General features: G+C 39.1%; 1 protein-coding gene across 1 annotated transcript; it reads left to right on the plus strand.

Annotated features, from left to right (window-relative positions):
• The first annotated feature begins 708 nt into the window (after nt 1-708).
• Nucleotides 709-27,598, plus strand: LOC139722660 (retinoblastoma-like protein 1). Its single transcript, XM_071633953.1, has 20 exons — nt 709-972; nt 5,746-5,879; nt 7,340-7,533; nt 8,827-8,895; nt 12,561-12,686; nt 13,812-13,972; nt 14,872-14,936; nt 15,586-15,748; nt 16,226-16,474; nt 16,953-17,084; nt 18,415-18,497; nt 19,197-19,317; nt 20,035-20,278; nt 21,524-21,847; nt 22,119-22,309; nt 22,852-23,028; nt 23,600-23,765; nt 24,424-24,569; nt 25,849-26,079; nt 26,661-27,598. The coding sequence occupies exons 1-20, from the start codon at nt 787-789 to the stop codon at nt 26,838-26,840; spliced, it is 3,342 nt and encodes a 1,113-aa protein (XP_071490054.1). The 5' UTR covers nt 709-786; the 3' UTR covers nt 26,841-27,598.
• The last annotated feature ends 55 nt before the right edge of the window (nt 27,599-27,653 follow it).

The raw sequence follows: 27,653 nt of genomic DNA on the forward strand, positions 1-27,653 counted from the left end.
CAAACAAACAAAATAAATTTACTGAAGATCTTGGGGACAGATCAAATAACTTCAGCTATGACAACCTGATCACCGACAATTTGAAAGCAATTCTTACGGGAAATATCACAGTCTCATAAACAAACTGACACTACAAAAATCCACTAACTTTCACATCTTTGTCAGATTCCTGAGAAACATTCATTTTTGCTGACTGCATGAAGTGGATCATACGATATTGTAACTCATGTGAACACGAGTGGGAACACGCACGCTGCGCTGTTTCATTTACAGTAGTAAGGTGTTTAGCGCTCAGCTTTCCACACCCTTGCCCCCCCCCCCCACTCTAATGCATATTCATAAGCTTTCTTTTCTTTGATTGGTTAGTTGGCGTTAAAGCTCCCGCATGTGCATACTAACTAGAATTTTCACGCTGATAATGAAATTATCCTTCCGCGGGCTCACGGTTGACAAACTCGTTTACAAAGTTTTCCTGATTTATGCACCAACAATTATGTTTATTTCATCATTTTATTGAATCAAATAAAATCTTTGAAAAAATTAGACTGTATCAGTGCAAAGTGGAAGACATGAAGATCTTCTGGTCTTAAAAAGTGGGAAACTGCATGTCACTGCGCGGATGAACATTAGTGACGATATGTTTTCCCGCCCTTTTCAGCTTGTGATCATTTCGCGTCTCGGATCGACCGCGAAGACGCGATCCTTAGTCCCACATGCATATCTCTAGCGCTGTTTGGGAAGCTATGCCGTGACGTGGTATCGGATATTTTTGTTGTTTTTCGATTTATGTTTCAGCATTTTGTCTCAAAGTCTGTGACAAATATTAGCAAGATGGCGGATCCTTCAGAAGAAGACGTACCTAGCACAAAGGATCGTTTTGAAGAGTTATGTATGAGCTTGAATTTGGATGATTCGACGAAGACAACTGCTTGGGAATCGTACGAGAGGATTTGCGTAAACTATACGCTAGAGGTCAGTATAACACTTACAAAAATCATGTAGTCTTCCAGTACTCAAGTTTCGACGGACGAAAATAATGGGGAAACCTGCCATTGTTAGAGTGGTCCCATGTACTGGGAACTGTGGTTGTTATTCGTGGGCTTCAAAAGCTTGACTCTTGTCTTTTTCTCTTTCTTTCTGCTCCTTTTTGTTCATTTCGACTAACTCAAAAGAAGAATCTAGATACGTTCTACATGTGCAACATTTCATTCGTAGGCCCTGTTTCTGTCTTGGCTTAGCTAGCGCTAGGTTCTGCAGTGAATTGAAGTAGGGACCCCCACTCCACATAGCATTGCCATAGCACTGCGAAGACAGCTGCTGGAATGATTTAGATTCTGCCTGCTTTATTAACATCAACGTGAAAATGTCAGCTATTCAAGTCATGAATTTTTTTATTTCATGTCTTTTGAACTTTACTTTAGTTTTAGACGTCTAACTGTCAGTGTAACGGTTAAAAAAGTAAACTGCCTTAATGCTATTGCTAGGCCTAACTCGCTAGAGTAGTGGAGAAATTGAACCTTTTGACTGAGGCTTGGGCCTTGGCTTTTCATAGACTGCTTTTGCCTTGAAAACCTTTCAATTCATACAATATCTACCGTAAAACGGGGTGAATAGGGACAATTTTAATGTTCTCAATGATTGTATTTTTTTTTTTTCACGCGGCCCAAAATAAAGACTCAATCTTATAGTATTCTATGTGGGGATTTTATGTCCACCTAAAATACCTTTAATTTGGTATTATGAAAAAATATATATTTTATAAGGGGGCTAATAAAATTTCTAAAGTAAAATGACACTGACGGTCACTGTCCCTGTTGACCCCAAATTTGGGGTCAATAGGGACATCACTAGTTTTGATTTTAAAAAAGCTGTTTCGAGGCAGTTTTTCCAATCCATCCAATTGTGAATAGATTGGATTAAGGGAACACCTAACCGTTAGAGAGTTTTGAAATGATAAAATTGATATACAAACATTTCAGAGCAATTTATTCCATTATTAAATCAATCTTTTAAAAAAGACAACAGCCCAACAAAACGACCTGACATACAAAAATGTGACCCGTCAGGTCAAAGGTTAGGAGTGGAAAGCGAAGTCAAAACTTAACTAATCCATTGAATTGCACTCAAATATTTTCTTCTTCAAGTGGTAAATAATGATGTACAATGCTATTCAGTATTCATACACTCTAGATTCAGTGATACTTAACTCTAACAATGTCGGGGGTATTTTGGGAGTTCTTACAGTAAATTATCTGGCCCCTGAAGTATGGGTCTGACTCAAATAGATGTGTTGGCATTAAAACATGCAGAAGACGGAGAAAAAGGTCATGAAATACAAGTGCAAAAATCCTAGCCAGTCTTAGGCAGTGAAAAATTTCTGAGAGGGTGGGTGGGGGTGGAGTTCCCAGACCCTTCCTGCACTAGTAAGGTTTTAAAGATAGCAAAGTTCACTCTCATCTACGAATACAGAAGTGAAGTGGTATGGTATGATACTGATGGTATTTGAAATAAAATTTCACACTTTTGGAAATACCTGGAAATAAACATTTCTCAGCAATTTATGACATTACAGTTGCATAACAATTGATCATCCAGAAAGTTTAAAGGGCCAATCAAACTACACCATGGTGTCCCTATTCACCCCAGTCTAACTGATTTTTTTTTTTTGCCCAAGAGAAGAAAAAATGTGTTGTCATAAATTTCTGTTGGAATGATTATTCCAAATTCTAACTTAAGGTGTGGTGTAGGACCTAACAGGCTAGGTTCATGTACTTTCAGCAAATTTTGTTAATGGCCACAGGAGCAGAAAAAGTTTTGACCACCCTGATTTTTTTGTGATATTTTTGGAAACTTAAAGAATTTTTGTTATATCAGGTGGACCACTTTCTGGACACTGTTGGATGGTCCTTCCATCCTGTGATAAAAATAAGAAAACAATTCAAGCAAACATGAAACATGCAGATTCAAAAATCTTTCCTCTGTTTTGTCCCTATTCACCTCGCTATCCCTGTTCACCCCGTTTTATGGTGAAAGTCTTGCAAGATTTGGGGGAATTCTTTGGTCTCCTCCACTGATATTTAAAGTTTAGATCGTAGACTAATTAATGTCTTTATAAATAGAACAAAAGTTCTTTTGTTCAGGGTTGCACACGAAGCAATTTTTTTTTCCTGCTGGTCCGACCTGTCTGTCAGTCGGACCAGTATGTACATTGTAGATTGCCAAGTTTTTACATTTTTTACTGGTAATTTCCTGAAAAAAGTTACTGGTCCGACAGTGATTTTTACTGGTCAGGGACTGTTGGACCATAGGGGTTCTAGACATATATATTTTATCATTTTTTTACTTTATCGGCTCTCCGTAGTAGGAAGGGATTCATGAAGCCAGTCTATGCAGTCTCCATGGGAAATATCCCTGATGACCAGTACAGATACATAATCTTTCAGTTAAGTCGGACCAGTACGAGTGTGCAGCATTGTTATGTTGATTGTAATGTTAGACTATACATATTTCAAACTATTATTGTTTGTTTACAATCGATATGTGGGAAAAGTGTGACGACAAATAGCCTAGATTTTAATATCACCTTCTCTCATTTCTATTCTATAAGTCATGTTTTTCTTTTAGACTAGAGATAGACATCTACCGTACCTTTGTGAAATTAGAGAAGAAGATCATGTACTTGAACTTTACTTGTTAACTTGTTTTTCCAAAGTATAGGGTCTAAACCTTTTTTTTTTTCTCTCATTTTTTTTCTGAGTACGCATCTTAAAACCTGCAATTGCACCTAAAAAAGGCGTCGTCATCAGGACATGGGTTAGACCCTAGATTTATCTCCTCCGTACCAGTGTAGGCCTACTATGAGAGTTCTGCAAAGTCTACATAATTAAAAAAAAAAAAATCAAATGCCCCATGTTAATACAAACCCTAAACACAGTGTACACCCAGTTTCAGAGTACAATTATGGAGCCTCAGCATGCTCTGTGTGTTACTGTTTAAGTTAGCAATTATACATCCTAACATTACATAATAGATAGTGTTCGAGTGAAGTAATCTTCAGTTTTGCCTAATGTTATCAAGTAAATTTAGAGTGATCAATTTTCTTTGAATTTAGGAAAAACAGTTTAGGGAACTGATACTCATTCAGCATACAGAAGGTAGTATTCTATTTTCATTTTTCTAGCATAGCGAAAGATACAGTATGTAACTGATTCAAGATGAGGGAATAATATTACCTTGATATGCTATGCTACTACTACATGTACTACTACTACTACTGCTACTACTACTACTACTACTACTACTACTACTACTACTACTACTACAGTTTTGTACTAACACTGATGACTAGTTATTACACCTGTAACAGTAGTAGTAGTATTTAGTAGTAGTATACACCTTCTTTTTGTGTGTGGTCATATTGTCCTACTGTACAGTATACATGTACTGCACATCATTTCCTCATCTGATTGAATACATATATATATCTGTTCTATTATAGAACAGAGATCATGAAGAAATTATGTTGGTATAGGCTCAACCATGAACCAGTGTCTGGACAGTAATAACCAAGAGTGAGATGCAATTATTGTAATGATCAACGAAAGATTTGAAAAATAGATATAACCAGTAATAAACAGAAAGCAATCAGTCCAGGAATAGAGCATTTTCAATGTTATTGGATTTGTGTATTAATCTAGTTTTCTCCTACTCTTGCAAAATTTTGATAGGAATATTTTTGTTTGAAGTATTTTATTGTAAATAAACCAAATGATGAGAAAGATGGTTGATATAAAAAGTTTGCTTTGTGTACATCCTTGCTACAACTTGTAATGTCTACAGTTTGTAGTTAGATATCCATTGGAACTTTCTCCATCTTACAACTTGGTCAAACCGGAGGTGCACATGGTGCACATGTTAAGTTACTTTGTGATTGGAGGAGTGAGACATGGAAGCTTCAGTTGTACACTATGATACAATGTTTGGCACATCTTTCCTAACTACGATTTGCAAATTATTTCTGTACAATGTAGGCCTACATGTACATGTACACCCATAACTTGCGCGTTGATGTTCAGTCTAAGGCAGTAAATACTTCGTTATTTAAGCCATTTTCTGCTTTTGAAAGCTGAATTTTGTCTAAGGAATTTTATTGGGAACAAAGTTACGTTGTTTTTCAGTTACCTGATTAGTAGTCGGAATACTTAGGTGCGGATAGTACAAGTGTTCACATTGAATGAGTATTCAGAATAGTTACTAGTTGTTGTCATTAATCTTGACTGGAGTTGAGTGTTACTGATGAGCATATGTTGCGGTTCACTATTCGTGGTTTTAAAAATATACTTGATATATTGAACAATATAGGGTGCTACCCTGGTGAGCAGCGAATGAAAATTGATTCAATCAGGCCACGTCTCACCAGGCAACTGTGTCTTTAGTAACCACCCTCCCAGTGTCCTGGATACAGATGATGAAGATGCATCCTCGAGACTTTTGCGCACCAGTTTTGAACAATGCAAGTCCATGTGACTTATATATTACAGACTGTACAATGTACATTGTACATGTAGTAAATGCACTCAGGATTATTAGTCAACTGAAGGCTCTTTTGTCGGCTCAGATCGATGTTGAGTTCACAACTAAATGAGGAATACATGTACCATCGCGTAAAAAGAAAGATGCAAAAGAGTATGATGTGCAAGAACCATTATCTAAGTTTTGCGGTTTCATTCTGTTTTCACCTCACAGGGAGATGACATACAGTGGCTTGCCTGTGCCCTGTATGTGGCCTGCAGAAGGAGTGTTGTTCCCACTGTTAGCAATGGGATAGTGGTTGGCAATGGTGTGTCACTCACACAGCTCCTGCGATCAGCCAAACTCAGGTAAACCCTCAGCATCATGACAGTTATTTATGGAGATTATTTCATTTAGATAGAGAGTGTCAATGTGAAAGTTAATCCAAGTGGCAACTGCATGTGTTTAAACTGGTGTGGAACATGATAGATTGTGTATAATTATAAAGTTTACATGCAATATAAGGCCCAAAATGTGGTCAAGGGTCTCTTCCACAGACCCCTCCCCTCCCCCTTTTCTGTGTGGCCCCTGCAATGACAACCTATAGGTTGCAGTGTGCATGACAATATTTACTAGTTTTCATTGGGGCGATACAAAATTGAGGTGAGAGCCACAAGAGGCGCATGTTTTTAATTTAAGGGGGGGGGGGGGGGCAGTTTATATTTCTGGTACCCCTTCCGGTTTTCATCAGCTAAGAAGCAAAAAAATAAAAAAATAAACACAAAATAAGATAAAAGGCCTTCAGCGCAACTTTCTGATTTCACTTCCAGGTTTCTTCAGCTGACAAGCAAAAAAAAAAAAAAAAAAAAAGACCTTACCAACAACAAAAAATTACTCTGGTACAGATTGCAATCGGCACAAGCTTAACCACATTTTATTTTTTTCTGGTGCCACTTTCGGGGTAAAAATAGTGGGTTGCCCAAAGTGGTTACACCCTACATGTTTTCCTACATGTATTAGTTGTGCAAAAAAGAAGTGGGAGGCCTGAGCCCTCTTAGCCCCTGGTTCCGCCGGCCCTATGAGCATTAATTCATGTCACTTTGTCGCATATCATGTTACAAGTGTATCTTGCTGTAATCAATGCCTCCAAGAGACATCTAATCTCACATTCCTCTTGTCACTTTGTGAAGTACATGTGTTCTGTGTACAAAAGCAAGGTTCAATGCTAACATTTTTCTCTGTTGGCCCATTTCGGCCGCAAAAATCTTGGGATTGGACATTTTGGTGGCTCAACATACAAAGAAATGTGAAAAATTTTACCTTCTCGATCGGTCTACAAAAATTTTTTCGGAAATTTCATGGCCTGACATGATTTTTGTAGTCGACTCCTGTATACACTATGCTGTGATTACATCATAAGAAAGATGATACAACATGGCTATGAAAGGGTCTCCTTTTTGGTGTTTTATTATTATTTGGGGGTTTATTTGATATGTGCAGGAAGTAATTGTCTTTGTTGACCAGATAGTAGAATAAAGCGTATTATCTACTTTGCAGTCTTCCCAAAGTTTGATAAGCCTGTTAAATTTTTTGATTTATTCAGCACTATTGTGTTGTTTTTTTTCCGGTAAGAATGTTATGTACGGTACCATCAGTAGCCTAACTCCCACTCGATATCAATATCTTCCATGGGAATGAGTGATGTATTCTCCTTTAAAGTACAATTATCATCCACAGTATATAAGCCCCAGTCTAGGTCCCCCCCCCCCCCCCAAGCTCTTCAAAATTTCTTTTATCATCATTGCATCTTCTTCTGCTCTACTATCAGTGTTATACAGTTCTTCAGCAAGATGAAGAAATGGGCAGACATGGCCAACCTTCCCCAACAGTTCCGCGACAAAGTGGACCGGCTGGAGAGAAACTTTGCTGTCTCCACAGTGATCTTCAAGAAGTACCAGCCCATCTTCTACGATCTCTTTAAGGAAGGGGAGTCAGTGCCACGGACCCACAGGGGCAGGAACACAAGTAAGGAACATGAATTCACATGGCCCTGTTGTACACATTGCACCCAGTATCAACACATTCTAATTACAGTGTCAGAAAACAACTTTCCAAATTTTGGTTACAGCTGTAAAACTGCTAGTTTTTTTTTTTTGCAGGTAAAAGTGAAAACATCTAAAATCTGTTGATTTGTCTAGCCTCAGATTGTTTATTGAGTGTTTTCTTTTTCTAATTGTCGTCATCTGTTAACATTTCCAGTCATGTCTAGAAAAAATTTGTGCTGACAATGAACAGTATGATCTATCATGTCTAGATGATGAAGTGTTTACCATTCAATGTACACATTTGCTGATGGGAATTCTGTTTTTAGCAGGCTCGCGCTATTTGTGTGTGTGTGTGTGTGTGTGTGTGTGTGTGTGTGTGTGTGTGTTTTGTCTTTTTTTTAATGTATCCCGTGGGCAGTGAATGGTCTATTGATTCAATCAGGCCCCCCTCTCCCCATGCCCCTGGCTCTTTAAAACGAAATCATGCGCCATGTTGAAGGGGTGGTACAGTTTCAGTTGAGATGGGATAATGACAAATCTCTTGAAATATGAAGAGCATATTTATGATTCTATATGAATAGGAATTCAAAGTCTGTTTCATGAAAATTGGTTTTGAAACGGCTGAGATATCCAAAACAATTAGCAATCGTAATAAAAGATAGGACCCGCCTTTTATAAGATCACTATGTTTTGCCTTGTTTGATATCTCACCCATTTCAAAACTGTTTTCATCAAAGAAACTTTGAATTCCTCATAGAATTGTATGCTTTTTAACAATTCATAAAGTGGTTTTGAAGTATCTTGCAAACAGATAAAAGCTGAATTCTCACCTCGACCAATGCTGAAACATCCCTTTAAGTTATCTAAAGGCCTACAATTGTAGTATGTTTGCTTCAAGATTTGAAATTAATTAGACCAATTGAGCGAATCATTTGAAACACACTAACACATATGATTCCATGACAGGAAATGAGATATGGGTAATGGCTTGCTGCTGTGTTTGAAACTTCATATGGAGTTGTCTTGTGTAGGCCTACACATTTTATGTCCTGTGTCAATTTCCATCATGACATGTGCAGTGTCTTTATGCGGTGTCGACGTGATCTGTACTACAGTAATTGTCTAAGTTTGACAATGAAAGAAAGTTCAATGTCCATTTTGAAATGCCTTGGATGTAGTAAATGTGTTTGCTGTGCCACACATTTTTGCATTGTGTATCAGAGCACAACATTCTCAGGCTGACTCTGAATACATTGTGCTCTTTTTCATTGTAGGCGATTACCCTGCACGAGTCAAGATGTTTTTTCGTTCTGCTGGACTCTCTTTGTACTCGTAAAAGGTGAGTTAATGTGCATATTTATCCATGAGGACTATCACTGTAAAACAAGGAACGCTCGCATGCATTTTAATTTCACAGATTTCGCAGGAGCCAACATTCACAAAATTAAAATGCATGTGAACGTTCTTGCATACAGTATTGTACAACATGTATATTGAATGCCAGTGGCAATACGCAAAAAATTTCATGCCATAAAAATGGCCATTTGCTCCAATTCGCGAAATTTTCGTTGCCGCGAATATATCATATTTTACAATATATTATGGGGAAGTTTTTGGGGTATTATGTCATGGTTACTATGCATATAAGTAGTAACTGCATGCAACATTATGTTATAAAGTAATGAAAGGCATAATTTACCATTTGCACAGTGAAACAAAATTCAGCATTAGTGCTTCAAAATAGTTCTAAATGTGAGTTAGGGATAGAAACAACCAATGTAAAAATTGGAACCAGTATAACCAATGTTAAGTGTTGTTAAATATACAAAATGTGAACAAAAGTCTAATCAAAATGTTTCCAGACTCCACTGTCTACAGTTATGCTTTAATGAGAAAATAATGATACCTCCTTATATTTTACACTTTATTGCAAAAAGTTTGTATGTTAGGATATTTTGTGATACAACTGATCAACACATATGCATCAAAAGTGATATCTTGAACATTTTTTTAAATCACTGCTCCCAAAGGTAAACAGGACCTTCAACTGATTGTGAATGTCCTGATGCGATATTCTCTTGTCGGCCAGCTCATGTTGATTCGATGGAATAGTTTATATTGCATTATTGATAGTACATGTATAGGGGATGGACTTGTGTAGGAAATTCAGATTCCATGAAAAAATTTTTGTATCCTAATTTTCAGGATTGTAGCAAGATAAAACCATGCTGTGCTTTTAACTTATAGTGCATTGATTGGCACTCTGGGGTCCTCAAGATTGCATATATATGATAGTATTCTAGACTCCAGAACAATTTCCATGTTTGCATTCTGGATGTGTGCATATGATTGCAAATCCTGTATATAGGCACATGCTTTTTTTACTTGTCTATGCTATTCTATTTACTCAGTATTTACTTGTCTATGTATGCTGTGCACAAACAAAACACAAAAACAGAGAAATTGAAACTTTGAGTTTACCACTTCTACCATCTTATCATCTATGACTGATTGACTGGCAAATACACACAAATGTACCAAACAGGAGATGTACAGTGCCAGTTAACCAGTCCAATTCACTGCTTTGTTTCACAACTCTGTGGTGCCAGGTTTTGTATGTTAATGTTTCAGAAGCACTGCTGTTATGCCTGTCACACAACAAAGCTTCTCAAAGCATATAATAGGGCCATGCAGTTTCGGGTTGATGATAAGAAAAAGAAAGAAAGAAATTATTGGGGGGGGGGGGGGGAGGGAAGGTGATGAAATTAAACAGAAATCGGTGGGTTGTGAATTCCTGCTGTCATGCATGTGTGTATTGCAAAGTGCCTGACTGTGACACCTTTGTTTCTTGCATGCATGGATTACTAACATCATGTTGTTATTTTTAGTCTGTAATTGCCTTTATGCTTAAAGACTTTCCATCAAAATATCCATTATTGTAAACAGTTTAATGTATGACTTCTGTGTGGTTTGAATCCCCACCAAACTCAAGAGTGTTGTTTTCTTCATACATTGGAATGTACTATATGGCAAACATCTGTTGGTGTTGTTGTAATGTCTATGTTTACCAGGTATGTGATTCTATTCTTATTTATCAGTCCATCACGTTAACCCTGTCATTGCTTTTGACAACATGTTTGTATGCCTTTGGGAAGTATTGAGCCTCAGAGAGTTAACTGTTTTAGTGTACTGAACATTGACAGTATCAGTCAAGATGCAAAGTGTCGGGTGTAATGTTCACTGACATGACAGTTTCATCTTATCGCAAAGTGCGTTCACAGTCCACCAATTAGTCTACAGCTCAGTAGCTTTATGGCAAATACAAAGCAGTAAGTAGTGTGCTTCCTCAATACCTTTCTGTGACATTGCCCCCTCCCCCCCCCCCCCCCCCCTTGAAATCAATAGTACGGCATTGATATCCTTCCCCTGTTGTGGAATATTGCGGTGACTGGATATTGCCCCATGCACTGCTGCTTACTACCTTATTGCCTTATTCCTAGTTTTGGTTTCAGACCCATGTTTTCATTTCTCTCAAGGTCAGTTTAGAGGTCATGTTACCTCCGTAACGCCCTGATAGTAGGCTGTGCTTCAGTGCAATGCTTTCTTGGTGATTCAAGATGTGAGAGTGTCTGCTTACCCTCCCATGCTCTCTTCAGTCTGAAAGTTGTGAGAGAGGTCTAGAACATAGACTAAGGTGACCACAGAGTGAACTCAACTGTATTGTGACCCTGATAAAGGATCCACAATTGTGATTGGTCCTACTAGTGACTTGTACACCTGAGTAGGCACGCCCAGAAGGCTTTTATTATTTACCCCTTTATCATGTAAATGTGCCCTATCTGAGCCGTCCAGGGTTGACAAATCTGTATGTACCTGCACTCTTCTTACAAGTTTGGACTTGCCAAAACTTTTTTACTCCCAAGAAGTACACGTGGGCATGAGCTCGTTTGTAGCACCAGCAAAATGGAAGTTATCTGTATGAAAGGCAATCAGGTAGAAACTATGACTTAATCATTCATCCACGGGCGACACTGCTGTTGGGACAGGGTTTATTCATGTCTAATCACGTAAGATTGTGTTTTGTCTTTGGATTCCTACAAAGTCCTTAAATTTACTTGAAATAAGTGATCCTCATCTTATTACTAAATTTAATGATTGGTACAGTAATGACAGTTGAACATTTTAAATGCATACGCAGCAAAGTCGGTTCCTCTATTTTGCAGTTGTACATAATATTTTGTCATGGCTGTCTCTTGCCAAATGTTGGCCTGTGCAGTTATTTGTAGATTTGGCACACTGTACTACAATGTATGTGTAGTAGTTAGTGAAAGTGATACTATGGTGCCTGCATGTTGGCATGTTTTCTTTGTATACTTGCAATATACCGGTATGTGATTAGCTCTAGTCTATATGGCTTTATTGATTAATTGCAATTCCACAATTACGTTTGGCTCCGTTTGTGCCAATTTTTTTTTTCTCTTCATGAGTACTATGCACAGGAAATAGCTAAGAAGGAAAGAAAACAACATTCTACATTTCCTTCTGTAATCTGAGTGTAACATTTTTGGGTATTTCCCTATTTTTTTATCGTCATCTCTCTTTCTTTTCAAACTAATGACAGGACAGCATCAGCTAGTTTTGAACCATGATACCAGTAATTGACTGATGAGTAGGCCTACATTGGATATTATTTGACAGTTTCTGCAGGGACTAGTGTGAGCAGCAGTGTTTATTTTCTCAAACGTCTTTTCTTTACATGCTCAGCAGGCTGTATAATTTCAATGAATTATCATTCTTGTCACATTATGTCTCATTTGACATTCATATATGCTGCAAAGTCTGACTGCAAAACTGTGATGAAATTTCAGCCCGCAATGTGTGCACTCACAACTTATCCTTGTCTCACAAACCAATACAGGAAATAAAGAAAGAGAAAGAGAGAGTGTGTGTGAATTCCTATGTTGCAAGCTCTTATAGTAAGCCATTTGTTCTGGTCTTTTACAGGTAACTTTCCAGCCATAAGTGATGACCTCGTGAACTCCTACCATCTCCTTCTCTGCAGCTTGGATCTGGTCTTCGCCAATGCAGTGCTGGCGAACCGGCGTGACCTCTTGAACTCTGACTTCCAAGGTAAGCCGAGCCAGTCACCTGAGCTCCATCCAGGGCAGTGCTGAGGAATGGATCAAAATTTGTTTCTGAGTGTGCCATGCACATGCCAAGATTAGGGACTACAGTTCTACTTCATTATATGAGATGGGGTGGGGAGGGGGTGGGAGGAGAGTAATTGACTGAAAAACAGATCTTTTCAGATATTCTTTGAATGTTTTGCTCGAACACACAATGTATTTAAAACCAGCCATGAATTACTGCATGAATTGTAGCCACAGCCATGCATGGGAAATAATGTTTCTACCTAGTGTTTCTATCCTGGTTAGAAAAAAAAAATGTTGTGTCAGGGCACATGTTGTAATTTCAGGCTCCGCCCACAACAAGAATTTGATGCATTTCCTGTAGTTCCCTTTAAATGGTAAGGGATTCTTCTTGATCTCTGGATGTACTTATCTTGTGACCCATACCTCTAATTAAAAACATCAATCACTGTGATCTGATATGTGTTTTGTAGGTAATACCACATTGGGCACGATGTATTCGATCCATTGCTGTCTTTAGCATCCTGATGTGTCCCTGATGTGATCAGGTATTGCTGCTGCAGATTCAGAAAGCTCATATGATACAATGACCATACATTTCTAATGAGACAAATATTGTCATATTTTACTTTAACTCTTAGTATTCTCGTTATAATATTACCATTCATGACAAGGGGGGAAAAAACTCTATGAACCAATATCCTATATTGTGTAATTGCAAAGGATTACTCACATTGCATTGGAATATGCAATACATGTATTTTGTGTTCATTGTATGTTTCAATAACAACACATGCAATGAAAAAAACAACCTACAGAATTCAAAATATTCAAACAATAACTGTGCTTTTCTGTCACAATACGTTTTGACTGTTGCAACTGTTTTTGCAAATTTTGGCAAGAACTTGTCCCTCCTGTCTGTTATGACTTTCGGCTGTTTGACAGGAGGGTATGCACTAAAGAAAGAAGCTCACTGTTGTGTAAATGCATGTGACAGCGCTTGTAGTATCAGCTGACATCTTTATGATCTGTGATACTCCATTTAGATGTCTGTATAGAAGCTCAATATACCCTCAACATTGTGGTTGTATGTGTTTCTCTTCAGGTCTGCCCCAGGGATATAACAGTAAGGAGTATCGCGTTCCACAGGAGGCTCCCTGCATTATCGACAAGCTCTGCGAGGTGTACGATGGATTGGTCCTGGAAGCCAAGTCTATCAACGAGCACTGGTGGAAGCCACACATACAGAAACTGATAGAAGATGAGGTATGAATGCATGTAAACTTAGCCTGTAGCCAGTCTCATTCCCAGTAGTTTTATTGAAAAATATGTCTAAAATTAGAACAGAATAGAATTGTGTTAGGCCCTATAGTTAACATCAATTGAAAGGACACATTATGAGGAAATCAATCTAGCTGCATTTTTGCTACACATTTGTTTTATTGCAGGTTATGCAAGCTATGGTAAGATTGTGTTTCAGTACTTTAAGGGAAAATAACAATGCTAAGTTTTCATCTGCCCTATTAGCTTTGTAAAATGGCAAACATGTCTTTCTGAGCTGTCAGTATTTGTTCTAAACATTATGATATTTACACCACTTTAAAGGGTGTGTACAGTTCTGGTTAAGGTGAGGATTTAGCTTTTAACGTTTTGCGAGATATTCAGAAGCCACTCTATGAGATGTCAAAGAGCATGCAATTCTAAGGGGTATGAAAAGTTTATTTGATAAAAATCGGGTTTGAAATGGCTGAGATATCCAAAATCAAGGTGAAACAAAGAGATCCTAATAAAAGGCATGGCCTTTCACCTTTTATTATCATCACTATTTTGATATCCCAGCCATTTGAAAACCAATTTTCATCAAATAAACGTTGAATCCTTCGTAAAATTACATACTTTATCATATTTCATGAGAGGTTTCTCATTATCTCACTTAGGAATGTTATAAACCTGAATCCCCAACTCAGCTAGTACTGTACAGTCCCTTTAACTACCAGTACTGAGTTCAATCTGGATAGTTTTCAGAGACAGATTTGATGTATATTTGTTTCATTGTTTTGTTCTCTCTGTCGTATTTTCTGTGGATGTTTACTGTGAATAAAAGACAAACAAACAGACAAAGCAAAAACCAATCATCACTGTTCTGTCTCATCTTCACACTATAGGATCTGGAAGGAAATGTAGAGAAACTGTCCAACATTTTGGATACACCCAACTTTGAGTCGAACAAGTGAGTATTCATCTATGAATGGATAAAGCATAGATTTAGAGATCAAGGTTTAGCATTAAAACCTGGCCTGAATTCTATGCAGTATAGGATTACCCAAGACAAGCAATATACATGCCTTTTTCTGCATGATGCTCGTTAAAAGAGTCTGAAAATCAACCTTATGTATAATCACAACTCACTGACCAGAGTTTTAAAGGATGCAAGAGACAACGAATTACATATTGGACAGCATACGTGTACATGAATTAATGCATAGTCGGAGACATTCAGACAGACAGACAGACAAGCAAACTGAGATTATGAGGCCACAGAGGTAACAAATTAGCTGTTCCAGAAGAAATTAACCTGACAAGCATCAATGTTTATACATTTTGGATATATTGCATTAGCGCGGTTTAGCAGGCCCTTTCTTAGAAGAAATTGTCATCTTTTAATGGCAGTCAGTCTTGGAAAAGCCTTTCTTATTTCTTTTTAAACATCATGTTTTGCTAGTAAAGCTGTGAAAGTGTTCATGAATGTGCCAAATTATGTTTACAACAGTTGAAGTTTTTCTTGGAAGCATTTGTGGGATCAATCTCCTCAAAGTTCTGTTTGTTACCAACTGCAACAACTATGTTGTTTTTTTTTTTTTGTTCTTGTGTTGAAACAGCAAGAACATCTGCAAGAAATACGAGGAGTACGTCTTGACGATCGGAGACTTCGACGAACGGATCTTCCTGGACAAGGATGCGGACGAGGAGATTGGCACGCCATCCAAGTCGCTTGCCTACAGGGAGACAGAGGAGGCCATGAAGAGACCAAACAACCAGAGGGTGAGGATGCCATTGTCCATGTAGTGACCCGGCCACGAAGATAGGGGTGACTTAAGAGGGGGAACTCCCAATAGATAACATGAGAAGAGTCAAACAAAGAAACGCGGTGAAAGTTGCATTGAAACCTGAAAAATGTGGGGGAAAATATGGAATAACAAGGTTACTCTTCATGTTGTCATGTAACATTGTCATATGTCACAACTGTATATATGCCACCTGGATAAGGCCATGCTTTCTGTATCTAAAAAGTTACCAACTAAGTTTAAAATGAGAGATATATACATTATTTTGGCTTTTCAGGCTTTCTGAAGTGCCAAGGTAATGAAGAAAGCTTTGACTTTTTGCTTGCTTTTTAGATGTTCAGTCATAATTAATACAGTTGCCGTTATTTATTTATATATGTATTGTTCTTTTTCGTCTGCTATTTGCCTGATATCAGATGAGTTTACCATGCATCACTTTTATCGTATCTTGCAGACCAATGACCTGTGTCCAGCCACACCGCTGACCAACAGGCGCTACCTGAAGGAGAAGGACCCCAGGAACACCCCTGTCTCCACGGCGACCCAGGCGGTCAGCAAGCTACAAGCCCTGCTGACGGGGCACAAGCTGGAACCCAGCGACACCCTGGAGAGCATCTTCAAGGAGTGCTCGGAGGACCCCTCCGAGGGCATCGCCGAGAGGGTAAAGGAGATGGGGCAAATCTTTTGCCAGAAATACACACAGGTAAATTGTCTCTTACATCATCTATCTATTCGAGGGGGTGGGGGTGTTTCATAAATATAAATAAGTGTTGTCCTCACTATTGCAACCCCAAGCATACTCTGGGAGAATGTATGGTATGATGCAAGAGGCACGCAGTTAACATAAGAGGTGTTTGTATTTAGGTATAGAGTTGTTAGTATTAACCTTTCAGAAGAGATATATTTTTCTTTTCTTGTGGCTTTGTTAACAGATGTGCTGATTGGCTTGTCAACAGTATGAAGAAACAAACAAACAAAATACCCACTACTTCTAGTACTACTACTACTTTTAATACTACCACACTACTACTTTTACTCCTGCTACTTCTATTGCTGCTACTGCAACTCTTTATTTGAAAAATGTCAATGAAGAGAAATGGAGTATATATTTAGTTTGTTCGCTATGTATTTTTTGCTGGTATGAATAATGAATAATGAATTCTCTCACCCTTCTGGAGCAGCCAGTGGATGAGGGGAATGCTGGATCTCCACTGGACTTTGCCAAGAGGAGGCTGAAGCTAGCAGAGAGTCTCTACTACAAGGCTCTGGAAAGCATCATGCTGGCAGAGAGGAAAAGACTGTCCAACCTCACAGTGAGTCTCTCTCTTTCTCTCCCTCCCTCAAACTTTCCTTTCTCATTTTCTCATTTCTTGTGTGCTTTCAGTTGCTAAGTGGATTTCTATGTTTATTACCTCCGCCAAGGGAGGAGGTTATGTTTTCGTTACCGTTGGTTTGTTTGTTAGTTAGTTAGTTAGTTAGTTAGTTCGTTAGTTAGTTCGTTAGTTTGTCCGTGTGCAAAATAACTCAAAAAGTAGTGAACGGATTGGGATGAAACTTGCAGAAAAGGTTGAGAATGACACAAGTAACAAATGATTAACTTTTGGTAGTGATCCGACAATTTTGGGGGAATTTATGAAGGATTTTTGATATTTTGGTAGGTAGGGTCATTGAACTTGGGAGTTCAGGCTGCGCGTATTTGAGGTTTGCTTGCGCGCACTATAGTGCGTGCTCTAGTTTCTGCTAGGTCGAGGTGCGCCATGCAGCTGAGGGTTTATGACGTAACAAAGGCTTCTATATTGGGAAATCGGGCGACTTTCAGCACACAATGCTATAAGTACTTATGGGTGGAAATCACTGATATCTCTATGGAAGAACAAGATCAGTGGTGGAAGTGAGCTGCATGCTTGGCGGAGGTCTGCGCTCTCAGAGTGCTTTTCTAGTTTTTGTTGTGATCCTTCAGTTTGGAGGCATTATCTATGAATCAAAATTTTTAGAATCACAGCAGATGACTGTACTCTGTGAAATGCCGGGGGGGTTCTGTGCTGGCAAGGTACGGATGACCATTTTGATACATGCTTCAACTAACTTCAGTTATTGTGATTAACCTGTTGAGGACGAGTCCCGAGTATACACGGACAAGTGTCTATGGGAAATGCGTGTTGTAGCAAACTCAGCCCATCCTCAATGGATTAGTATTGATACTATCACAGGATCAGATACATCCATTTGTAAAGCATGCATGCATGTTAAGTTTGCTTTTTATTGCTTTTCATTGTGAAAATGCCTGTTATTGGGCCATGAGATTCTAATTTTTTGATTGATTGTCTAATATGTCAGTAGTTTTATTCATATTGGACAGGTTTGTTGAAGGAACAACTTAGAGGCTATGGAGCAAAACATTTGATATTGTGATATGTGCCCATAAATTTGAGAACTACAAGGTTAAGCAGTTCCCCTTTCAGATGCATTGTAATTATTAGGGCAGCGAGGGATGTAACCAATGCAACATTGACAATGTGATTATTTCAGTTGTGTTCTCTGATTCTTACTTGTTGGGAAGAGCATGTGCAATTCTTGTGTGAAGCTCACCCACAGTTTGTGTTATTCTTTCCCTTCTTAATATAATTTCCAATTTCTTTACAGCACCTTCTGGAACACGACCTGTTTCACAGGTCACTCTTTGCATGCTGCCTTGAAGTTGTCATTTATGCCTACAACTCACAAAGGCAAGTAACATCTTTTTATTCATGCCTCCACCACGAAGTGTGACTGGAGGCATTATTCATGTATATTTCTTTCATTTCAGAGTAGATCAAAGTTACTCAAGTCAGAATGGAAAAAAAAAAAATCAGTGTAGTTTTATCTTTAAAGCCCAGCTGGCATGCAAAGTCACAGTGACCAAACAGGAGTACCAGCAGACACCCTGCAATGTGACAGACTTTGGCTTCAGTTAATGCAATGATGTTAATGCTATAAAGGCATGCAAGTAATCTGTCCCCTTGTGTTTATTTTCGCAATCATTTTCTGAACTGGAAAAAAAAAAAGGCCTTTCATGACTAGAGTCTAGAGTGTAGAGTCTTGTGCATCTTCTAATGTCAAAGTTTAGATATTGGACAAACACCTATATCGCCATGGGGCATTGTACAGCCGTGTTAGTGCCAGAAATTAAATTTCCCCGGATGAGTGAATTAGCATAGAGTGAGAGGAACCATATTACAATCACACTTTTCATGTTTGTTAGTTTGTTATTCATTCATATATATATCATATATCCCATACTTGAATGTATGTATAAGTTATCAGGGTCAGGGTCAGTTATTTTTGTGCTTGTGTTGTTGTTCATTGCTTTACTGTTACAAGGTACCATGCTACAAGTACGAATGTTTTGATTTACAACGTCATGATTCCTCTCATTTCCCATGTAGGACTTTCCCATGGGTAATGGAAGCTTTCTCGATTCCACCATTCCACTACTACAAAGTCATAGAACTGATACTTCGGGCAGAGGACGGTCTTTCAAGAGATGTCGTGAAACATCTCAATTATGTAAGTATCTTATGAAAAACTTGAGAAGAGGGTCTGATCAGATCCTGTTATGACTTCTCATTCATTTTGAACAAGAAAATGGAATGAAACACAAACATGCATGTTGATTGAATGCAGCAATGAGTAGAACACGTTAGTGAAGGTTTAAGGAAAATCAGACAACCTGTTCAAAAGTTGTGAAATTAAATATGTTTCGTTAATATTGCTGCATTCACTCAGTTCACATGTATTTGGGTTTTCATTCCCCTTCATGACAATTTCATGATTTTCACAATTTCCACATTAAATCACATGTTATTTATGAATATACTTCACACCAGAGTATGATTGCAAGAAGAGTGTCAGTTGATATTGCAAGCATGTATATAACAAAGCAAAAACAAAACAAAGAGAAAGGAAACCCAGAACAAGTGTTGACACACCTCTAGCAAACTGATTGAAATTGTGAAAAAAATGCAGTGTGATAAGCATGATAAATTACAGTGTACTACCATCAAACTAGTATGGTTATAACAAAAGTCTTGTAACAAAGGAGTAAAAAATTAGGCCCCAGTATTATCATCTATATATCTTTTATATACCCTACTGTTTTGTTGTAATGAAATTTCAGTATAATGTACAAACCCTGCCAGTCCCAAAGACTTTGCTATAATGGGAGTCACCTGTATTCTGTCTGACTGAAGTCGACAATTTTTTTTCCCTTGTTTGGAATGACAGATCGAAGAGGACATTCTGCAAGACAGGGCGTGGCGGAGTAACTCGCCCCTCTGGGATCTCCTGAGGGATACGGAACTCGGGGTGCCGACCTGCGAGGATGCCACCATCCCCGGCCAGACGGATGCAGGCAAAAGCTCCGCCCAAGGGGGCGTGTCCTCAACCACCACCACCACCTGCTCCTCCCAGGGCCAGAGCCTGCTCTCACCCATTCAGCACAAGAGGATTATCCAGCTGGGGGGCAGAAGTAAGAGCGGAGCTTTCTCATGTGAAATACACTTTAAAGGGATGGTATAGTTTTGTTTCGGTTGAGATGGGGCTTCAGGTTTTCAGTGTTTATCTATGATAATTTTTTGAGATAATGAGAAACATCTTATAAAATATGTAAGAGCGTACAATTCTGAGAGATGAAAATTGGTTTTGAAATAGCTGAGGAATCCAAAACAAAGCAATCCTAATAAAAGGTGAGACCCACCTTTTATGAGGATCACTTTGTTTTGCTTTATTTTTTGATATCTCAGCCATTTCCAAAATGAATTTCATCAAATGAAATTTGAATTCCTCTTAGAATTGTATGCTCTTTGACATTTCATAAAGAGGTTTATAAGAATCTTGCAAAAAACATAAAGGCTGAAACCTCCCCTCAACCAATACTATACCACCCCTTTAATTAAGAGAAGTACCAGTGGAGTTTGAATGACTCTTCAGTGAAGTGTGGAAGTTGTTCATATTATGCTTTTTGGTATCTGTATGTGTGCATGGTGATTTTGGTTGGGGGTGGGGGGGGGGGGGGGGGGGGCTTGTTTGTGTTTGTCACCTGCTTTGTAATTTGATAAACATGTTTGTGTGACTGAGCTCATACCAATTTACCAGATTCAAATCTGTTGATTTATTTTGGTGTGCTTCACAATGTGTAAGTGCCAAACCATTCACAAGCAAGTTAATCAGCCTGATTAGTACATGGTATTAGATTGAATTTCAGTATTCTTAACCATATTCAAGCAAACAAATAAAAACTGATGAATGATTAAACCTTCAATGTCGTCAGTTATGTTAAGTTTTTTTTTGATTTACTTAATTTATATGTAATGATAAGGTTTTCTTTATCCAGGGTAACCTCTTTAGTGTTACCACTGCACTACTCAAGAGCCCTGCCATAATTATTACCCTCGTGTTGTGAGGAACCCATATGTACACCTGGGTCAAGAGGGACTTGACAGGTAAAAGATCTTTCCCACTGGGTGGGAATCGAACTCGGGTACTCTAGTTAGGAGTCAGGAGTCTTATCCACTTTGCCTCAGCACCCCATGCAATGTTCAATTTCTTTTAACATCTCAATTTTCTATCCACATATGTAGGATGATAGATGGGGAAATGAAAATATTTCTTAGGAATCTTTACAGCCAGAATCATCAGCACATCAATTATTCAATTACTCAAGTTTTCACTGTAATCACGCACTTTTTCTTCAAATTTTCTTCCTTCCTTTCAGCTGACTCAATATTGCAGTCCCCAACATCAGCACACGATAGATTCAGCTCCCCTTCTCCTGGGACTGCACGGCGTCGCCTCTTTACGAATGATGCAGCATCTTCCTCATCAACCACCGACTCGTCGACATCAGCCATGGCGTCGAGCACCGCTGCCCCCTCGGCCACAGAGGCGAGTTCAACAAACTCGAAGCCCAAGGATAGCATGGTCGTGGGGAAAGTTGCTCAAATACAAGCTGTGTCGCAAGTGGTGACTGGTGCTGTCACCACCACAACCAACGTTGCTGCGGCGTTGTCTCCAAAGAAGCAATATGTGGTGCTGCAAGGTACAAAAATTCTCCATGGAGAACATCTCGAATCCTTTGTGAAAGACTTGAAGTAAAAGCAAAAAATATTAGAAATTATTTGTTTAAAAAAAGGATTGTCTTCTAATAGGTAATTAACTTCACTGACACTGCCAAACATGAAATCTCCTCAGAAATTCCATGATATTTTGTGCGAATGTTTTGCGAGCATCTTCCCTTTGTTTTCATAATACCTCCAACATTAGGGACAACATTAATCAAATTAGATTTTTTGCACTTTACCTTTGTCCAGGTATCCAAGGTACTTCCAAGTACATTGTGAGTCCAGTCAAGCTTGTCCAAGCCATCAGCGTCACATCCCAGGTCCCATCTCCAGCTAAGGCTAAGACTGCTGAGGGGGAGGCGGGGACCAGCGCTGCATCATCCTCGGCTCCAGCTGCTAAACCAAGAAGGAGCGGCTCGCTCGGCATCTTCTTCAGAAAGGTACTTTGTTCCCCATGAATGCCTTCCACTTATTTTGCTTGCTTCTTGTTGGTATTGAGCTGTAACAGCGTCATTGAGTCTTTTGGGAAAATGAGTGCTTTGTGACGTGAAATAGAGTGAGTTGAGTTACTCTAGGGCGCTCCCATTTCAACAAACACAGTCATAATGATTTTTTTTTATACAGCAAAGTGAAAATTAAGGTCCCAAAATTCTATTTGGTTATAACAAACATTTTGATGTAACAGAAGAAAACTGTTGTTCCTGCCGACTTGGTTATAATGAGTTATCTGTTTGTGAACATTACAATGAATCATGTTCATTTTTAGAACATTGGCATATATACATGTATGTGTATGGATATATAAATATGTACATTGAGAATATATGCAGCTATTAAGAACATATTTGAATACTATAGTCAAGCAGTGTTGTTGGGGAAATCCTTACCTCTAACATTTTACACTTACATAAAAAAGGACATTCTTTTGTTTCCATCAATGTACAAGAGATGATAATAAATTGTTTTGTTTTTGTGCATTTAGGTTTACCACTTGATGAATGTGCGCCTGTTTGACATGTGCAAGAGACTGAACATCAATGACGAGCTGCGGCGGAAGATCTGGACGATCCTGGAGTACGCCCTCGTCAACCGGACGGATATCATGAAGGATCGGCATCTGGACCAGCTCATCATGTGCTCCATTTACATACTCTGCAAGGTGAGCGTCACACCCACAGCCAGTAACCTTTAACCTGTAGTGTGACATGGTCATGTATACTGGCTATTGACGGAGCATTGTGTTCATGTTCTGCAGTGTATGGCAGAGTGCTACAAATATTTACATTCACAATCGGCACATAGTCATTGTCCTTGCCTGTTGTGTTTCCAGACTGCATTGTGTGGAAATTGCTTCCAATTTTCAGGCAATGTCCCCTGCATCCTTCTTTCATTCATATAAGAAAATATTGTAGAAGCGAGTCGCCTGTGTACAGTCGCTCTTGCTAAACAGATAGTCATACATTTTACTATACACTAAGAAGTTTGAACTGAACCTGGTGCAGTTTTGTCATGTTCTCTCAAGTAAATCCCCCCAAACAACTACAAAATGCTTATTACTAAATCATGTTTACTGCGTTTAGTTCACAGAGAAATATGGAAAATACTTCTGCAATCCTAATGACAATAGCTTGTATCATGGGCAGGGAATGAGAGATTCTTTGCCAAGAAAAACATGTGAGATAGCAGTATTTCTCAGGGGTTAATTACCTTGTTACACCCATCCCCTCCAGGTAACAAGCAACGAGCGCCAGTTCCAGGAGATCATGAAGAACTACCGCTGCCAGCCCCAGGCCGCGAGCCATGTCTACCGCAGTGTGCTGATCAGCTCCAATCAGAAGGAATCTAGCAGCGGCAGCTCCACCAATGGGAGCCAAGGGTCCCCCGAGGGAAGCAGGAGTAAGTCCTTCCAGCTATCCAGGATTTGGAGGATAATCTATGTTTAAAAAAGATAGTATTCACGATTCATAAGAACTTGCTCAGTATTGTGCAAGAGTTCTGTAGACGCCATATACTTAGCGAGTCTAATTTTTTTTCTTTAGTTGGGACTTCCTGACAATTTTGCAGGCGTTTACATTCTTTTGTTAAACATATCAGTACTTTAGTAATGATCGACAAATGAGGTCACATCAGGAATATTGTTTTGGAGGGATTTTTTTTTGTGGGCATATTATCCAACTAATCTGAAGAAAAGTGGAAGAAAAATTAGTTCAAAATATTTGGAATGTTTGTAGATATTCATTTAACTGCAAAAGTGATGTTGAGGGTATCATAAATCAACACAAATCAACATGCATTTGTATTCAGGGAACCTTTAATGAAGTGAAGTTGCAGTATACATTTCTGTTGCCAATGTTCAGATCTGCAATTCTTTAGTGGGAAATGACTCGTAATAGGGTGTCACTTCATGTGACAATTTCCGTGATCTTCTTACCGCTGTCATCATTATTATTGTGCTATTCCTCTGTAAATATTAATTATACTATGACCACACTGATAAACATCCTGGTATACTCATATTCTACATCTAACACTCCGTCTTTTCTTTTTTTTCCAGCTGGAACTCCATCCCTGGTACGGTCAGCTAGCACCTTGCCTGTCCCCCATCCGAGCAGTGCCCCTCCCACACCCACCAAAATGGCCGGCACGGCATCCACCTTCGATGATGAGCATCGCGGAGATCTCATCAAGTTCTACAACTCTGTGAGTAACAAAGTATTTCATGCTTTAAGATGTACACTGACAGTGCAGAAGAACATAGTTCCTGTCTCACTTTGTTTTGTAACAACATAATGCAGGTCTGCCAACTCTCACTCAACTAGCGTGAGACTCACGCAGTTCAACAAATTTTAACTGTGTCACTACGATGAAAGAATTCTCAAGCTGAACCTCCAAAACAGGAGTAAAACCAGAAATGTCCCCCAAATCCCTGATAATCCAAACTTTTAATATGCCCATGCCCAAACTTTTGAAATTTTCCCACAGGCACGCTCTCTCTATGCATGTGTTGAAAACTTTAATGAAGTATGCACCAGACGAGCAGAGTGCACCATTTAAAATGTAAAATTGTCAAAGCTCCCTCCAGTGGAAGGGAAGGAAAACACTCCCCTTCCACACCATCCTCTCTCCCCCACCAACATCGATTGGGTAGGGTCACTAGCTCCCTCACAGTGCCTCACTCCAAACTCTCACTCAGGGTTGGCAGCCCCGGCATAATGGGTATACCAACGTCTTCTTGTGTGTAGCCTTTCTTCTGAAAGACCCATGTATGCAATTTTTAAGTTGGTAGAACGATAACACTGCTTGATATGCATTCCTTGAAGGAGTTTTGTCTCTGTTTTCCTGTACAGTGCACTCCTGTTATAACAGACACGGTTATAACGAAATTCCTTTTACAACGAAGTAAAAATTCAGGCCGAAAAATTATTATCCGCTCTTTGTTCTTTATTGTTTATTTTTTCGGTTATAACAAAATTTGGATATAACGAAAGAAAACTGCCGGTCGCGAGGACTTCGTTATAACGGAGTCCACTGTATATATCACAACCTAAGATAATTTTGCTGTAGATGGCAACAGTGGAAGTGTCATGTGCATTCTGCAGATCATGCTAGGATATTCTGTCACCTTCCCCAGTTGCTGGTGTTAGAATGATTCTGACAGGGAGTATGTATGCGGAAACATTCTGTCATCATTTTGTGAGACTGTCATGTATGATGCTGATAAAAATCAGTATTAACCAACACTGCCCACTTGCACTGGTCCGACAGTCCCAGACTGGTAAAAATCACTGTCGGACCAGCAACTTTTCAGGGATTGTTAGATTTACTGGTCCGACATGACAGGTAAAATAACAAAAATTACATTGTCGGGGCCAGTTGAAAATAGTACAGGACCAGTAAATTTGAGGTTTGGACCAGTAGGGAAAATAGGTTAGTGTGCAGCCCCGTGTTAACTTTCTGGCACTCTCCCATCTTCTTGCAGGTCTTCCTGTCTAAGATGCAGAAGTTCGCCCTCAAGTTTGAAACCTCGGCCAATGGCTCATCAGACAAGCTGGAGGCCCCTCCTCTATCTCCTCTCCCCGTGCCACGCCCCCACATGTTGTCGCCCAGGAAGGTGTCGAGCAGACACCAGGTGTACGTGTCGCCCCACAAGAAGCCCGTCGGGAGCCCAAAGAAAACCATGACCTACGTGTTTGAGAGAAGTCCCAAAAAGGTGAGATCCCATTTCTAGCTTCTCTTCATCTACGTAACATTTCAGCAAATGCACTTTTGGTATTTGCAGGTTGGATATAACAAAAACCTCTTATAGTAAAGGAGATTCTCTTGGTTGAAACTCTTCACATCTATTTGTTTTTGTACACCTATTTAGTAAGAAACCTGTTAAAGGTTAAATTTTGTGGGTAGACTGCCATTTATTATTATTAATTTATAGGTCACAAGACACTGAAATTGGTCCTGTTCTTCTTCATTAAAAATGTGTTTCCATCATACTTTAATCAGCATTATTCCCATTGTAACAAACACGGTTATAACGAAATTCTGGTTACAACAAAGTTTAAGTTCAGGCCGCAACATTATCTACTCTGTATTCTTTATTGTTTATTTGTTCGGTTATTATGAAATTTCTATATGACGAAGGAGAACTGTCGGTCCCGAGAACTTTGTTAAAACGACAGTCCACTGTATGCAATTCAGGATGTGTATATGTATACCTACATTACGATGAGGAATTAGTAAAAGTGATATAATTTTCAAAAATAAAACAATTTTAAATCAATTCTTTGTCTATGCCAGGTCTTGAAGAGCATGAATAACATGGTCAAGGCAGGAGGAAAGGGTGCCATAAAGCGCCAAATTCTCGGCGATTCCACAGATAGTCCTGTCGCGAAGAAACTCTGCGTCGGCAGCACCAATCCGTCACTGCAGACACGCCTAGCAACCGTCCAGTCCGACAGACAATCTGCAAGCTCCTAGATAAGTGCCGCTTCCTTACCCGTGCACCATCCCTGCCATGGATTATGGTTACCTTGTGACATATCGGTGGGATCTGTTCCCCCCGTCACTGACTCACTGATGGTAGGGGACTACAATCTTGAATGGTGGTGGAATTGGACACACATAGATTGGAATTGTAGAAAGAATCAGTAGCCATAGAAAAAAAGTGGAGAATGCAGCAGAGACGCCGGCTCCGTCTCGTCACAGATGCGTCACACCAAACCTGTTCCGAGCCGAACACCGTGCGGTGTGCAAAAGCCATTGCGGAGGAAGCTGAACGGCTGCGTGGTTGCTGGTTGAACTTTTGGCCAGTACTTTTTGAGAAGATCAGTGCATGAACTCTCTTGTGTAACATACAGTATAATTTCTTATAACCTTCTTTTTGAGATTGACTGGTGTTCATGAAAGCCCATATTACATGTCTACACAGTCAGCACCATTCTTCTCACCCGACAGCTATGATTTTTCAAAGGCAACATTATTGCAAGTCAAATATCGGAAGTCTATTTCATTAAAAATGGAAGCGCCACATTTTTTTTTTTTCAGTTATTGTCAGAAACAATAAGCAGGAAATAAGTCATTAGCTGTGGTTGTAGGTAATCATGTCATGATTATAATTAAATTGTTGTAAAAATATCCTCAAAAGTACAAAGTGTGATAAAGAATCATGTTAGTGCTAATAAGTTCCTTTCATTCATAAACTTTTAGATGTCATTCCAAGACACATATGCAATGGAGATGGTGAGAATTAGCTTCACCAAATTACATGCACTCCACTCTCAACGCTTTGGT

The sequence above is a fragment of the Diadema antillarum genome, unplaced genomic scaffold (genome assembly GCF_040938485.1).
Source record: "Diadema antillarum isolate AM-2024a unplaced genomic scaffold, OU_Dant_1.0 scf00000169, whole genome shotgun sequence".
NCBI classification, from domain to species: Eukaryota; Metazoa; Echinodermata; class Echinoidea; order Diadematoida; family Diadematidae; genus Diadema; species Diadema antillarum.

What these genes read in the sequence shown, in the direction of transcription:
- LOC139722660 (XM_071633953.1), top strand. Translation starts at nt 787, where the DNA reads ATGTTTCAGCATTTTGTCTCAAAGTCTGTGACAAATATTAGCAAGATG. An exon ending in GACCCACAGGGGCAGGAACA is followed by an intron (nt 7,534 to 8,826) that starts CAAGTAAGGAAC and finishes CTCTTTTTCATT; the next exon opens with GTAGGCGATTACCCTGCACG. An exon ending in AGAGACCAAACAACCAGAGG is followed by an intron (nt 15,749 to 16,225) that starts GTGAGGATGCCA and finishes CGTATCTTGCAG; the next exon opens with ACCAATGACCTGTGTCCAGC.